The following is a 17167-nucleotide window of genomic DNA, read 5'->3' on the forward strand; positions in this document are numbered from 1 at the left end:
TTTTTTTAAGTTTATTTATTTTGAGAGAGAGAGTGCACACACTAAATGGAGGAGTAGAGAGAGAGAGGAAAAGAGAGAATCCCAAGCAGGCTCCGCACTGTCAGCAAAGAGCCCGAGGTGGGGCTCCAATTCACGAACTATGAGATTATGACCTGAGCTGAAATCGAGTCGGATGCTTAACTGAGCCATCCAGGCACCCCTACACGTGGCAAATTTAGAGAAGCTTTCTGATTTATACATTAGTCTCATGTGAATTTAATTTGTATAGTTCGGCCCCCAAGTCTGTCCATTTAGTCTATGAATTCTGAATATTCTGATAAAACACAGTTTCTGATCCTTTAGGACAAAGAACCAAAGCCTGGACAATGTATTACGAAACTTCGCTCTTTGGGGCTTCTCCATAGCCAGGTTGCCACTTTCTCTAATAGTCTCTCTCACTGAGACTGCACTCCAGCTTCATCACAGACATTCTAGGCAATTATGCTAATGGTAGGACAAACCCTGACAAGCTTGTGACAAAAATGGTAGCAATTGGGCAGGGAGAAGAAAGAAACCATTTTATCACAGCATCTTACTGCAATGTGGTGATAGCTCTTGGGTCAAGATGATAGATTTTCACCAGTTGGATAGTATCAGGTCCAGAAAGGGTACTCTACACTGCTCTCTTACTCATCCATGAATACACACTATAATACTTACTTATGCTATGTAGAAAGTTACCTTGAGATGTAGCAACTAGATCTGGTGAACATATCTTACATGCTTTCTGCAGGTCAAATCTAGGAGTACTCAACTGGTGCTTCTGGCTCAGTGTGCCTCATGATGTTTCTCAGCCAGTCAGTCGGACCTGCAGTCATCTGAAGACTTGACTGGGGCTGGATGGCCCACTTACAAGATGGAGCACGTGAGCCTTGCCATAGGGCTGGTGGGTATCCATGAAATGGCAGCCAGCTTCCCTCAGCTTCCTTCAGATCCATGTGAGGAAGGACCTTGTCTCTAGAGCTGCATACCATCCCTTCTACTTAGAAGCAAGTCATTAAGTCCGTCTCTCACTCAATGGAGAGAGGATTAAGATCCACCTTTTGAAGGGAGGAGCATCCAAGAATTCATGTTCATATTCTAAAACCATACACACATCCCTTTATACCTGGGTTCCTTACTAGTGTGCAGTCAGCATCTCAAGGCTCTCCACATCAGGGAAGATGGGTTCAGGAAGAACTCTTTCTTAATGGACATGCCTCATGACCTCATCTGAGGTCTTCAGCTTATAAACTTCTCTAAACATCATCTTCTTAGAAATTTAGATTACTCATCCCTAAATATATATTTCATTAACCATAAGTTTAACTTCTCTAGGCCTAGTAGAAATTATTATTAATAAAAATCCTGAAGGGTAAGAATGTTGAGTAAGAGAATGAAAACGATACAAAAACTCTTCTTCTTCTTCCTCCTCCTCCCTCTCGTCCCCCTCCTCCTCTTCTTCTTTTAAATTTTTTAAGTAACCTCTCCACCCAATGTGGGGCTCAAACTCATGTCCCCATGATCAAGAGTCACATGTTATACACATGCTCTACCAACTAAGCCAGCCAGGCATCCTTACAAAAACTATTCTTAACATATACTTAGGCATTAACTTATTAAATGTGTATACAACCGACTACATGACAGGCACTGTTAAAAGCAGTTTACACTTAACTGGTTAGTTACACACTAAGTCATTTAATTCTCTTGACAATCAGGTGATATTATCACTGTTTTACAGATGTGGAAGTTGAAGCACAGACAGGCTAAGTAACTGTCCAAGGTCACTGAGTAAATGGCATTTGGCTCCAGAGTTCATGATCTTTTTTTTTTTTAATTTATTTTTTTAACGTTTATTTATTTTTGAGACAGAGCATGAGTGGGGGAGGGGCAGAGAGAGAGGGAGACACAGAATCCGAAGCGGGCTCCAGGCTCTGAGCTGTCAGCCCAGAGCCTGACGCCAGGCTCGAACTCACGGACCGTGAGATCATAATCTGCGCTGAAGTTGGACGCTTAACCGACTGAGCCACCCAGGTGCCCCAGAGTTAATAATCTTAACCCCATTCAATACTGCCTTTTAATTTTTTTTTTTTTAACATTTATTTATTTTTGAGACAGGGAGAGACAGAGCATGAACAGGGGAGGGTCAGAGAGAGGGAGACACAGAATCTGAAACAGGCTCCAGGCTCTGAGCTGTCAGCACAGAGCCCGACGCGGGGCTCGAACTCACGGATCGTGAGATCATGACCTGAGCTGAAGTCGGCTGCTTAACTGAGCCACCCAGGCGCCCCAATACTGCCTTTTAGAAGGCGTGTTAAACCTTTTTAGAGATTCCATAATTTAGCGGGCTTCCTAATGCTAGTTAGAAAAACAGTTGTAGACTTGCCTTGCTTATTAATTTTTTTTTTTTAAAGTTCTTCAATAGCATGAGATAAAACAATAGGAAAACTTAAAAAGAATTATTTGGTCTTCCCCCTGAATTCAGTAAAAATTACTAGAAAGGGGGATGCCTGCCTGGTTCAGTCAGTAGAGCATGCAACTCTTGATCTCTGGGTTGTGAGTTCAAGCCCCACATTGGGTGTAAAGATCACTTAAAAATAAAATCTTGGAAAAAAAAAAAAAAAGAATTACTAAAAGAGGGGTCATCATGTTGAAGCTATAGGACATTCTATCCAAAAACTTTAAATTGGTTCTGCTGATTATTAACCGTGGTAGTAAATCATGGTGGTGTTTTTGTTGTTTTTACTAATAAACGTAATATAATTTCATTTTAGATGATTTAGGGGGTGGGAAGGAAATACTTATAATTCTATGGCCCACCCTTAAACACCACTGCTTGAACTCCTTATATCATTTTGGTAGCTAGTTCTCAGTATACAGTCCAACCGTTAATGAAGGTAAATGAAGATCTCTTTCAGATACTTGAATCTTAAAGCTTCATAATCCGCCCTGTAGACCTGCTGTTTTATCACAAGAGGGCACCAGGAAACAGGATAGTTTTGCCCCTAGTGATTAGCAAATAGGTTCCCTTGAAGAAATTTTATTTTTTAACGTTTATTTATTTTGAGAGAGGGAGATCAAGCAGGGGAGGGACAGAGAATGGGGGCGGGGGGGGGGGCAGCGCAGAGGATCCAAAGGCTCCAAGCTGAAAGCAGAGGAGAGGGCCTGATGCAGGGCTCTCGAACTCATGAACCGCAAGATGACCCAAGCTGAAGTCTGACACTTAACTGACTCAACCACCCAGGCGCCCTGAGAATTTTATTATCCTTAGTAATCTGACCCATATTTTTTTTTATTTAAAAAAAATTTTTTTACATTTATTTTTGAGAGAGAGCACAAGCAGGGTAGGGGCAGAGAGAGAGGGAGACACAGAATCGGAAGCAGGCTCCAGGCTCTGAGCTGCTCTGAGCTGTCAGCACAGAGCCTGACACAGGACTCGAACCCCCAAACCATGAGATCATGACCTGAGCCGAAGTTGGACACTCAACCGACTGAACCACCCAGGCGCCCCATAATCTGACCCACTATTAAAGCTACCAATATTTTCTTCCTTCCTTCCTTCCTTCCTTCCTTCCTTCCTTCCTTCCTTCCTTCCTTCCTTCCTCTTCTTTCTTTGTTTCCTTCTTTCTTCCCTACCTCCTTTCTTTTTCTTTTCTTTATTTTCGTTGTCAAATGATCCTTTATTCAAATATTTTCCTTATTAGTAGTTCTTAACTAGCTGGGCATTCCATTGTACCACTATTGATGTCATCTGTGATGTCATGAGGGTGGTGGCCATCAACATTGCATCCCACAGACTGGGCAGTCTCCAGGATCTCTTTAATGGTTCCAGAGAGTTCTCAGGCTAAAGATCCATGCCACATTTATCAGGCAATATTGACAATCTCATCAAAAGTGAGATTTCTGGGGTGCCGAATGGCTCAGTTGGTTGAGCCTCTGACTCTTGATTTTGGGTGAGGTCACAATCCCAGGGTCATGGGATTGAGCCCCGAGTTAGGCTCTGTGCTGAGCGTGGAGCCTGTTGATGATTTTTTCTCTTTCTCCCTTTCCCTCTGCCTCTGCCTGTGCCTGTGTGTGTGCACACACTGTCTCTCAAAATAAAACAAAATTTAAAAAAATTTTAAAGTGATATTTCTACTGTGCTTACTGTTCTTGTGCTTCTTTCTGTCTGTTGGTGGTTCCTTGAGGACTCTGGTAATCCAGGTGGAGGCAGAAGGTACCACTTCAATCTGGGCCTGTCTGTTCTGAATGGTCCGCTTCGCTGTAATCCTCAGACTCTTCCAATCACCAGTTGCCTTGGTGATGTTATCACCAACTTTTTTTGTAGACAAACGCAGGGGGCCAATCTTCGGGGCCAGGACAGATGTGGTGCCAACCTCCTCACCAGTGCACCTCAGGTGTACGGCTTTGATCTCGCCGGGGTCAAATTTAGGCGCCATGTTGCAGGCGGCTGGTGTCAGGTGAACCTGGATTCGGGACGACCGAAGACAGTTGCACCTTGGCCTCTTCTGAGCCGAAAGCCGAAAGCTTGACTTCAATATTTTCTTTCTTTCTTTTTTTTTAAATTTTTGTCTTTTTTTTAATGTTTTATTTATTTTTGAGACAGAGAAAGAGCATGAACGGGAGAGGGGCAGAGAGAGAGAGGGAGATACAGAATCCAAAGCAGGCTCCAGGCTCTAGGCTGTCAGCACAGAGCCTGACGCGGGGCTCGAACTCACGGACCGCGAGATCATGACCTGAGCCGAAGTCGGCCGCTTAACCGACTGAGCCACCCAGGCGCCCCTTCAATATTTTCTTAAACATAAACTAGGAACAGTTCCTTTCCTGCCTTCTTCAAAGAGATGTATTTTAATATTTCAGAGCATTCACCATGTTGGACCCGGTGACACCAAACATATCCAATGGGAGACCCCGGCATTATGCCCTGCTGCAGAGAAGCCTTACTGGCCCTCCTGGCGGCTTAGCAAAGAAGGGTTTGGTCAAATCTTATTTGTTAGCATTCCCCTCAAGAGTTTCACAGCTTCATATGAATTTGAATGCTAAGTTTCTGAATTGAGATTTTCTGTTTCTAAAACCAGCTCAGCTTTCCTGTGGTTCATACCTTTGAACCAGTTCCTGTTCTGTGTGAAAAATACTCCTGATGCTGAAGACCCACACAATTTTTACAACTAGTAAGTAGGCTAGTCCCTGACGGGCTAATCACTTCTTCCTGACTCGTATGCTCTCCAAAAGTCAGTCATTTGTTCCCAAACTTGTTTATGCAAGTTGTACTTGGTAATCATATAATTTAATTTAATATTACCCAAATGAAACAAATAGGAGCGTGAAGAGAGTTGTGATGTCCATGAAAATAAGTTGAATACTTAGAAAGTCCTGGTAAAGACCTATCGGATACCCAGAAGTAGCTCTAAAGGATTGTCTTTCTCAAGAAAAAAATGCTGTGGGATTAGGTATGGGCAAACAAATGTGTAAGTTCGGCTGGAGGAAAGGTCAAAATCCAGCAGAATTCTGCCCTCAGTTTTCTCTACAAGTGTCTTGAGTCCTCAGTCCAATGAAACTAAAATTGATAGTGCTGCTTGCTCTGTATGTCTTTTGTACAGCCCTGGTCCATAGACTCCAATCAGAAAAGGCCTTTTAGCCCGATATCAGAGGAATGGTGGATGAATGGAATTGTATGTTTTTAATTAAAAATAATATTTTAAGGGGCACCTGGGTGGCTCAGTCAGTTAAGCAGCCGACTTCGGCTCAGGTCATGATCTTGCGGTCCATGAGTTCGAGCCCCACGTTGGGCTCTGTGCTGACGGCTCAGAGCCTGGAGCCTGTTTCAGATTGTGTCTCCTCTCTCTGACCCTCCCCCGTTCGTGCTCTGTCTCTCTGTCTCAAAAATAAATAAACGTTAAAATAAATAACATTTTGGGGCGCCTGGGTGGCTCAGTCAGTTAAGCGTCCGACTTCGGCTCAGGTCATGATCTCAAGGTCCGTGAGTTTGAGCCCCGCGTTGGGCTCTGTGCTGACAGCTCAGAGCCTGGAGCCTGTTTCAGATTCTATGTCTCCCTCTCTCTCTGACCCTGCCCCGTTCATGCTCTGTCTCTCTCTGTCTCAAAAATAAATAAACATTAAAAAAAAATTTTTTTTTTTAAATAACATTTTAATGTTTATTATAATTTTGTGATTCTCCACTCTGATCAGCAGATCCTGATGACCTAGGGAAGAGAGCTTCTACCGTAGACTTGTAGGAGCTGGCCAACCACACATAGGTAGCGGAACGATTGACCTCAATGCTTGTTAGTGACTTATGCATACTGTTGAATGAATAACCTCTTTTTTTTTAATGTTTATTTATTTTTGAGAGAGCATGAGTCGGGGAGGGGCAGGAGTGCAAGGGGACAGAGGATCCAAAGTGGGCTCTGCACTGACAGTAGAGAGCCTGATTCTCATGAACCGTGAAATCAAGACTTGAGCCTAAGTTGAGCATATAACCCACTGAGTCACCCAGGCACCCCATGAATAACCTAACACACAGAACCCTTTATCTCTGGGTTAAGTGCACTTGATTTTTAATACAGCAGATTTTTAGAACTTAATTACCTATAATATATCTAGACCTGTTAGCTGAAAGAATGGTTTCAGGTCCTTCAACTTATCCTGTAACTGCCTAAAATACATTTTTTTTTACTTAAGGCTCGCTAGCACAATTGTAGATGTGTCATATATATTGCTTAAATGCGTAGAGCCCCCAAAAGAGAAGTCTTTGACTTTGTGTTTGCCCCTGTAGTTAGTGAACTTCTGCCATTGTGCTCAGTATATTTTATAATTAGAAAAAGAATGACCCACACTTGGTCCTGTATGATAATCTTTACATTTGAACTTTATTATAATGCAGTAAAAAAAATTGGAAAGCTTTTTACCAGTTGCAGATAAATTGTTAAATTTGTGCCAGATGACAGAAAATCAAATGCATTTGAGTTTTGAATACTGAAATATGAAAGGGGAAAACTTGTACTGTAAATGGTACTCTGCTAAAGTTGACTTCCTCTTTCTACAATGTGTTAGGGCCCCTCCCTATATTTCAACCCTTGCCCAAAAGAAAAGCCATGTTATTAGATCAAGGGCAAGCATCCATCCCCCTCTTCTTCCTCCTCAGCAGAGCCTCAAATTTTACTCAGCTGTCCGTCCAGTCCACAGGTGAACCTTAATCAGTCCATGCCAATGAGTGTTGGGCCTTTCCCTGGTCCACAATGTGCCTGTAACTTAAATTTGCCTGATACAAGCTGAAGGACGAACTAACTTGTCATTGAGGGAGGTTTTCCTTCTACCACTGGATGTGAATAAGGGGACATACTGCCTATTTGCTCCTGGCAGCCACCTTACCACCACGAGGAGAGGTAGCAGAACAACAATATAGAAAAAATGGAGGTGCTTTAAGACGTGGCTGAGCTTAACCTTAGAGCCTGCTTCACTCTGGACTTGTTAGGTGAGATAATACATTTTCCCATTATCTCAGCAAGTGTGAGCTGGGTTTTCTGTTACAGAAATTTTATATCCTAATACAAAATACCAAAAGTTTTCAAGAAATTTTGCCTCAATTTTTTTAAGTTTATTGATTTTGAGAGAGGGGGTAGGGGTGTTCTAGTGGGATAGGGACAGAGAGGAGGGGAGAGCCTCAAGCGGGCTTGGCATTGTCAGCTCAGACCCTGACTTGGGCCTCAAACTCACGAATTGTGAGATTGTGACCTGAGTCGAAGCCAAGAGTCAGATGCTTAACTGACTGATGGACCCACGCACCCCTACCTCAATTTTTTTTCTTAATGTTTACTTATTTTTGAGGGACAGAGACAGAGTATGAGCGGGGGAGGGGCAGAGAGAGAGGGAGACACAGAATTCGAAGCAGGCTCCAGGCTCTGAGCTGTCAGCACAGAGCCCAACTAGGGGCTCGAACTCCTAGACTGTGAGATCATGACCTGAGCCGAAGTCGGTTGCTCAACCGACTGAGCCACCCAGGCGCCCCACCCCTGCCTCAATTTTTAAGTGGCCTGCTTTGCTGATGTAGTCAGTAAGTGCCTGGTCTAACTATTGTGCAGTCCAGCACTGCCAGGTGCTGCAGGGATAGCAAATTGAAGAGGGGCAAGTGTGCATATGCAAGGAGACCAGATAAGAAGTTTTGTGGTGGCTTTGGGATGGACTGTTAAAGATAGGGACAAGTGGAACACTTAGACATTTAGGAGGTAAAATTGATAAGATTCAGCGATTGACTATTGGGGGAAGGGAGAGACAAGGTGGCAAGCATGACCTAGAGTTTCTATTTAGTGTAAGTAGATGGGTGGTGGTCTACTCACTGAGCTCGAGAGAGCACAGGAAGAAGACAGGTTGATATTAACAAGAATTTGATGTTGGAAACATTGATTTTGAAATGCCTTTGAGATATCCAATGTAGATTTTTCTATAGCAGCTCGAGACATAATTATCCTTTTAAAATCTACAGTTTTGAGGATTTTAATACATTCATAGAGCTATGCAATCATCATTACTAATTTCTTTTTTTAACATTTTCACTCCAAAACCCCATACCCATGAGCAGTTTTCTCATTCCTTCTTCCTCCAAACCCTGGCAACCACTGATCTACTTTCAGTGTCTGTATTTGCCTATTCTGGGTAAGCAACTCATCACATAAAATGTGATGATAAAGTTAATGGCTGGGTTTCTTATCAGAAATCATGGAGGCTAGCTTTTTCTTCTCGGGATGGTGTCCATAGGCACTCAGAATGGTCTAGTGTTTGACATACCATCGTTGGCTGTCCTACGATACAGCCTCTAACAAAACCAGGCTGTCCTGAACCCCTGGTAATACAATCATTTACCTTTATACCAAGAAGATTGGGAAAGCATCCAATTCTGCTTGTGGGGTGTGCCCAGGCCGACTTTGAGGAGTTCATGCTATGAGACCTAGAGTTCTTCTGAGGTTATCTAAAATGAAAGAACATATCATCAGGACCTATGGTGGTTCCATGTGAGCTAAGTGTGTTTGTGATAGGACCAATTGTGCTTTCCTTGTTGATGAGCAGAAAATTGTTTTGAAAGTGTTGAAGGCACAAGCACAGAGTCAGAAAGCTAACTAAAAAAGTGAAGTTTTGAGTAATAAAAAATTTTTTTAAATCACAGAGGCTAGAAGGCAGTAGGTGACATATGTATGTATGTATGTATGTATTTTTTGATTTTGTGATTTTATGATTTTATCTTAAAGTAATCTCCACACCCAGTGTGGGGCTTGAACTCACAACCCCGAGATCAAGAGTTGCATGCTTCTCCAACTGGGCCAGCCAGGTGCCCTTAGGGTGATATACTTAAAGTCCTGAAAAAAAAATTGTCAACCAATTGAAAAGAGGTATTTACAAATAGGTATTTGCACACCAACAATGTTCACCAACGTTCATAGCATTATTCACAAAAGGTAGAAACAACCCAAGTATTCATTTACAGAAGAATGGATACAAAATGTGTAGTGTGTCCATACAGTGGAATATTATTTGGTCATAAAAAAGGAATGAAGTATGGATCCATCCTACAACATGGATGAACCTTGAAACATGCTGAGTAAAAGAAGCCAGACCCAAAAGGCCACACACACAGTGTGATTCCATTCATATGATCTGTCAAGAATAGGCAAACCTACAGAGACAAAAAGTAGAGTGGTAGTTGATGGGTGATGAAGAGAAGGGCAATTGGGGACTACAGGTTTCCTTTTAGGTTAAAGTAGAAATATTCTAGAATTAAACAGGGATGGTGGTTGCATAGCATTGCGAATATACTAAAAATCACTGAATTGTATACTCTAAAATGTTCAAGGTGGTGAATTATGTTACATGAAATTTATCTAAATAGAAGAGTTTTCTGTTTCAGAAATGGGAAAGGATGATGAGACTATTTCCCCATATCTGATATTAAAGGACAAAACTGGGGGCGCCTGGGTGGCGCAGTCGGTTAAGCGTCCGACTTCAGGTCAGACGCTTCCAGGTCACGATCTCGCGGTCCGTGAGTTCGAGCCCCGCGTCAGGCTCTGGGCTGATGGCTCGGAGCCTGGAGCCTGTTTCCGATTCTGTGTCTCCCTCTCTCTCTGTCCCTCCCCCGTTCATGCTCTGTCTCTCTCAGATATTTATCTGTCCCAAAGATAAATAAAAAAACGTTGAAAAAAAATTTTTTTTAAAGGACAAAACTGGATTTATGGCGGTCTCTAGTAAGGGAGAACTGCTTGTCAGGCATGGTCTCCAAGAGCAGAGCAGACTGCTGATCTCCTGTAGGGTTTTTGAGAAGTGTGGAATTCATGGATTGATGGCCTTTCAGAAGTGTGAATGGGTTGACATCATCTGTGGAAGTGTGGTTGCTCAGGTGAGACATACTGATTTGCAGGTGCTCAGGTGCACTTTTACCACAGCGGGTCCATTCTTATTTATTGACTGATTTTCAAAAGCAAGAGTGAACACTGGTTGGTTTGCAAAAGTATGTTCAGTTCAGCTAATTGTCACAGATAGATTGAAGAGACTTAACAACCAGTTCTGGTGGCTTCTTGTTACCACGGCTACAGAACAATCCATCTTTCCCTAACTTGGTAGGATCCTTCTTTTTCTCATACCAACCTCTTCCATGTCTGTAACCTCTCCATACTCTCCCTCAGGGTCTGATCAATGAGAGGGAAAGGGCAGGAATCTCCTTCAATACAGGCTCTGTGCTTCTTTACTCATATATCTATTCAACAAATTGTGTCATGGCATACAGAGGAGGAGAATAATACAATCCCTGTCCCAGAGTCTGGGGGTGGAACTCAGCTATACTCGTTCTGTCTAGAAGAGGGAGGGAGGTTCCCAGAGGAGAAAAGCCTTGAATGGACCTGACCCTGACTCAATCCTGGCACTTACTCTATCCGTGTAAGTATGCAGGACAAATCAGGAGAAAAGGCTTTCAAGAGAAGCAAGTTAACAGTATATCGTGATTAAGTTTTTATGTCAATTCATCTAGATAAGAAATTAATATTTATTAGTTACTTGCCTTATGTTAGGCTTTGCTAAGTGCTTTAAATGGGTTTTACTAAAACCTCACAAAAACCTTATGATTAGGTACCACTCTTGACATCATTTGCCAATGAGGAAATTTACTCTCAAAGGGCTAAATAATTTGCCCAAGGTTATGTGGTAAGTAGCAGAGGCTGGATTCAAATACAGACCATCTGACTTAATAGCTACTTGGAGCCTTTGATAAATTACAAGTTTAACATAGGGAAGAAAAGCGTAGCCTACAGAAGAGGGCATTCAATTTCAACGTGAAGTATATCTAATCCACCTTAATAAGACAATTTATGTTTCAGGCATCGATCAGGATTTGCATTCAAAAGTATTTTAAATATTATGAAAAAGTATTTGGATAGGGTGGCTTAGTCAGTTGAGTGTCTGACTTTTGATTTCAGCTCAGGTCATGATCTCATGGTTTGTGAGATCGAGCCCTGTATCAGGCTCTGTGCTGACAGCATGGAGCCTGCTTGGGGTTCCCTCTCTCTCTCTCTCTCTCTCTCTCTCTCTCTCTCTTCCCCTCTGACCCCCTCAAAAATAAATAAATAAACTTTTTTAAAAAAGGTTTTTGGTACAATATATATCTCATAATTTAACAGATAATAACTGTTGAATTCAACAGTTATTCAATAGAATTGAATAATTCTGATTGAGCCATCAAGTTAAAGGAACTGAAGAAAATTTATAGAGAAAACTGGTTTTATCCTTCAGAAAGAAGCTTATAAGGGTGACACAATGAGGATGATAGGTATATATGTACATTTATTAAGGCTCAAATCAGAACACTAATCGGAGAGCCTGGGTGACTCAGTTGGTTAAATGTATGACTTCAGCTCGGGTCGTGATCTTGCTGTTTATGAATTCGAACCCCATGTCTGGCTCCTTGCTGACAGCTCAGAGCCTGGAGCCTGCTTCAGATTCTGTGTCTCCCTCTCTCTCTTCTCCTCCCCTGCTTACACTCTGTCTCGCTCTCAAAAATAAAGATTAAAAAAAATTTTTTTTAATAAAAACACAAATTATCTAAGTACTTACCCTGTGGTACATGGCTTATATGCAAAAAGTGGGTTTTTTCCCTAAAAAAAAGTGTCTGTAACTTCCATCAACTTCTTAAAGAATTCTGTTACCACCCCCCGCAAAAAGCTAAGAATGACTGCTCTGAAATTTTCAGCAGGGAAAAATGACTAATACATTCCTAATTTTGCTTCCATTTACATTTCTTTCTCAATATTAATTACTGGTTACATTACACAGTTTGCTTTGGTTACCATATTTTCTAGTCAAGGCTTTTTGGGTCACAAGGTAAAGACATTAGTTAAAACTAATTTAAGCAAAAAGGCCTTCATGGAAGGTTCTCGATAGTTAATGGAATCCAAGGGCATCAAGCAGAGCTGGGACCCACAGAGGACTGGACCAGGAACCTGGCAGTCAGCTAAGCTTCCCTTACTCAAGTTCTCTCTCACATTGTCCCCTCTGTTGGCTTCTCAGCAGACCAGCGGTCACTGCTTATACGTGCATGTGACCCGCCGCGGTTGCCCTCACTCCCTGGTTTGCTCGTGCTCTGTTCACTGGCCTGCGGAAATGACGACACAGCATCTCACAGTGCCCCATTCAGAACTCTCAGGACGGAGTCTCTGCTGGACCCACTGCTGGTCTCGTCAGCCACAGGCAGGAAGGCAAATGTGAGTGCGGCTGCTGGGTGTGACCATGGGCAACTCCCAGAAAGGGGAGCAGAGGCTGAGAGGCACCCCATCTGTGTGTCCTAGTCCACTCCACTGAAAGTGAATTTGATGGTCTGTATGCCTGAATTTCAGGAAGTTTTCATTGATAATAGTCTCTATAATCTTAAAATACTCTCTTTTCCTATGGAGAGCATTAAGAGAGAAAACTTTACATAAAACCATGATCTTACTTTTAGATTGAAATCTCCATTATGTTGATTTAAGTCTTTTATCTGTATTGCAAACTTGTGGAATTTGTGTCACTTTCTCATGTTACAGTTTTAGATCATGGTCACTATCATCATCCACCCACCCATACACACATTAGCTGAAAAGATAGATGCCTTCCTCAATATTTAGCTTAAAAGTTGTCATGGTTGGTATATTGGTTAATATCAATCATCTGAAGAGGTGAATCCCAACCTGTAGTGTCCCATATGTATTTTATTTCACAAGCCCTCTCCCTTCTCCAGGAGTGCTATGAGATCTGCCATTGTTTGAAAAACGAATTTAGGGGTGCCTGAGTGTTTCAATCGGTTAAGCATGGGGACTCCAGCTCAGGTCATAATCCCACGGTTCGTGAGTTTAAGCCCCATGTCAGCCTCTGCGCTGACAGCTTGGAGCCAGGAGCCTGCTTCGGATTCTGTCCCCACTCTCTCTACCCCTCCTCCCCCTCAAAAATAAATACACATTAGAAAAAGAAAAATGGGGCTGCCTGAGTGGCTTGGTCAGTTAAGCATCCAACTTTGGCTCAGGTCATGATCTCATGGTTCGTGAGTTTGCTCCCCGCATTGGGCTCTGCTCTGGCCGCGCAGAGCCTGCTTGGGATGCTGCCTCCCTCTCTCTCTGCCCCTCCCCTGCCCACGCTCTGTTGCCCTCTCTCTCAAGAATGCATAAACATTGAAAAAGAATTTTTTTTAAATAATGGGACCCCAGCCCCAGAGGAGGCTGCCACCTGATTTAACACCACCAACTGATAGCAGTGAGCTGCCACCTGGAGGTGACTTATGCTGCCCTTGAGTTCATTCTCCCTCTCAGGTTTCTGACAGCTCCCTCGGAGTCAGCTTGCCAAGGGTCGGAGTCCTTGTCAATGAGCAACTGTCCTCTCTGGAAATCTAAATTCTTTTTGAACAGTTTATATTTCATTCGGGTCATTGTGCAAAAGTATATTGGATTAATTATGGAGGGCCACTCAGGTAGAAATGAAACAGCTTAGAGAAATGATCACATATGTACTATATACACAGGTATATAAATTGTTCCTAAAGTACAAGTGTAAAAATTATGCATCTATGAATACAAATTATCTATACTGAAAAGGAGAGTAAGTCAGACTTCATTCTAGAAAACAGCCCAGCCCCACATGTCCTTTCCGATCCACCTTCCAGGGAGGTGTGGAAATGACAAAGCCTCCCTCAGGAAGGCCTACCAGACAATACTTAGTAATAGAAGAAAGGCCTTTGCCCCTACAGGGCCCAAAGCAAGGCTTTCCAATTTTGTTTGCATAAAATACCACTGCTTACAAAGTAAACATTAGCAGAATAATTTAACAAGAATGGCTGTTGTCTTCCTGCCAGGTAATCCATTGATTATTTAGAATTTAAGACAAACTAAAGCCTTCGCAATTAATTATTCTTTAGAAACTAATTCCAAAACTGTATGCAGAATGCTGCCTCTTTCCAAAAGAAACTTGAAGATAAAGAATGTGTATGTATACAGGTTAACAAAATAGAAATGAACATAGCAAGCCGGGACATGAGGAGAAGCAGATGTGCTGACCCTGAGGAACCGCTGACTACCGTGATTGATCATTGGATTTGACTTTGAGAGCAGGTATACAAATCAGGAAATAGAAAACCTGAAAGCAATGGAAGGGCTAATAAATGGTGGTTAATGTTATAATTCATAGTTTCACATTTCTCAAATACCCATGTTTTTCACCACCTGAATTTGCAGCTGCATCGATATTTAAGGCTTTTATATTGTAACAAGACGCCACTGGATCAGAATCTTCTAGTACATTCCAGCACGAGCTCTACTGGACTGTGTGTCAGCTTGCTCTTCCAACTTAGAATCATTTGAGTCTTGTGTTTTAGGAAATAGAAAAGGAGGATTAAACTAGCAATGAGCTTTTGCCATATGTTTAGCTCCTTCATCCCTGACTGGAAAATTTGAGGCAATAAGGTCCCCAACATTTTGGCCTGAAAAACATCTCTATTATTCTTGGGAGTCATGACAAATAAAAAAAAAAGAATAAGTTACATTGTTCTCATTACATAGAATAGACACTTTCAACTGGAAGATTCTCAAGATGTACTTCTGGCACAGGTCAGAGAGACTGGAGAATCTAACCAGACAGGATTCTCCTCTTACCCTTTTCTGGATCTGAGATCCCTGCCCTCAAGAGCCCACTTGTAGAGCCCAACGCCCACTACAGTCCCCAAGAGCCTCCCAGAAATGGCACCTGCGCGGAGGGCTGGGTGAGAGTCCTGCGTATACAGCAGTGGTCGGCACCAGAGGACAGCTGCAGACCTTAGGTGCTAGTAAATAAATAGATGAGAACAAAAAACATCCAGAACAGTAATGACCCTAATGGTTCAAGTTCAGGCCAGAATAAAAAAAATTTTTTTTAAGGGGAATAACTTGTCAAAATAAAATTGTCAAAATGAGACTTCACAGGTTTCACCTATACACAGTCTCCTCCTTTGATCACGCGTGTGGCATGTTCCTCAATCTCTATGATCATCCAATTCTCATCAGAAACTATATCAACTATTTAGCAACTCTGCCTTAATGAGAATGAGAAGATGTGGGGTGAGGAGAGTGACAGCAGACAGAATACATTCTATTTTCTGAATTAAGACGAGAGGCAAGGAAGAAATGTGGACATGATCAATTTCTATCAGTAATCAAATAAAAAACACTAATTTCCAGAAAAGAGAAATTATAGGTTAAATGCCACTTTACTTTTCCTTGAAAAATCTGCATTTGGTCCCAATCCACCAAAACGAATGTAATCTTGGATTTATCTCCGGCCAGGTACTACCCTATCTTGATTCGTTCATGGTTAAAACCTTCTCAAATCTACCTCCTGTCCGTTGGAATTTTTATTTAACCAAAGAAATCAGCATAATAACATATGTATATATTAATACTAATGTATGTATTGTTGCAGTGTGATTACGAGAACAGTTTGACTTGTAGAACATTTACATCATCATTATTTCTTCAACTCTGTTCCATCACATTCCTCTTCAGAGGTGGGGCACCTGGGTGGCTCAGTCAGTTAAGCATCTGACTCTTGGTTTTGGCTTAGGTCATGACCTCAGAGTTCATGAGTTCACGTCCCACTTTGGGCTCTGCACTGACAGTGTGGAGCCTGCTTGGGATTCTCTCTTTCCCTCCCCTGCTCATGTTCTCTGTTTCTCTCTCTCTCTCTCTCTCTCTCAAGTAAATAAATAAACTTTAAAAAAATTATTTAAAAAATCTGTTTGCACATAGAATTCTACCAGATGTGATTCACTCTTGATGGCACACAGGTGCAGAAAACCCTTCGTGACGCTGTGACGTATTGTTGATTAATTCCTTTAGTTAAGGAAAATTTCCAGCTGACACATGGTAGCCATTGGAAGTGCTTAACCACGAAGATAGGGGCTGTCCTTCCAGGACAAGAGCACGCGTGCAGTTCTTCCAATAGCGAAGGCCTGCTTTCTCCCCTGAACTGCTGAGTGTTGGGACCTTCATCAATCAGCACAACACCCAATCTCTCAGCCAACAAGCAGCAGATTCTTAAGAAGCTTTTTTCTTATTTTTCTCCTGGAATGCTGCTACCGCGAGATCAAAGCCACACTCAGAAATATCTTTGCATAGTATCTACACTGATTGTTTTTCTCGGTGCAAAATGAGAGAGTGCGTTGGCCCAGTGGTTCAAAAGCTCTTATCACAGAGATGAGTGAAGGGAAGTTATAAGCCCCTTCTTTCTTGACCTCTGATCCCAGGGGCCTGAGCTCTAAAAGGTCAAGGCGGCAGCCTCCCTGAGAGCCATGAGCCGTGGGCCAAGAGCAAACTAAGCTGGGTCTGGACTGAGAGAAGTTAGTACACAGCGGCCATATGTAAGCGCCTGACTTGCAATAGAGGCCCACACACCATTTTTGCTGATTCCCTTGTTCCCACTGTGCCTGCTTCCCCCCCTCACACGTTCCACTTGCCCTTAACCAGCCTGGTCCGTCACATGGCAGATTCCCAGCCTCTGCCCTCTCCTTGTTCTCTTCATGCCTCAGTTTCCACTGCCACCGACCTCAGCTGCCCCCTGAATGCCAGTGCTCCTTGAGTGTCTGTCCTGGGCCCTCCTTGGGTGATGTCACCTGCGA

At 42.5% G+C, this 17167-nt stretch overlaps 1 protein-coding gene and 1 pseudogene across 1 annotated transcript; one reads left to right on the forward strand and one right to left on the reverse strand.

The window, feature by feature from the left end:
• Nucleotides 1–3731: 3731 nt before the first annotated feature.
• LOC109277398 (60S ribosomal protein L12-like) lies at nucleotides 3732–4460 on the reverse strand. The gene is given in 2 exon segments (XM_019467064.2): nucleotides 3732–3940; nucleotides 4169–4460. Coding segments are annotated over 2 exon segments (501 nt in total).
• Nucleotides 4461–8784: 4324 nt separating this feature from the next.
• LOC109277399 (60S ribosomal protein L34-like) lies at nucleotides 8785–9138 on the forward strand (annotated as a pseudogene).
• The last annotated feature ends 8029 nt before the right edge of the window (nucleotides 9139–17167 follow it).

The sequence above is a fragment of the Panthera pardus genome, unplaced genomic scaffold (assembly GCF_024362965.1).
Source record: "Panthera pardus isolate Hobbes unplaced genomic scaffold, ASM2436296v1 HiC_scaffold_13, whole genome shotgun sequence".
NCBI lineage: Eukaryota > Metazoa > Chordata > Mammalia > Carnivora > Felidae > Panthera > Panthera pardus.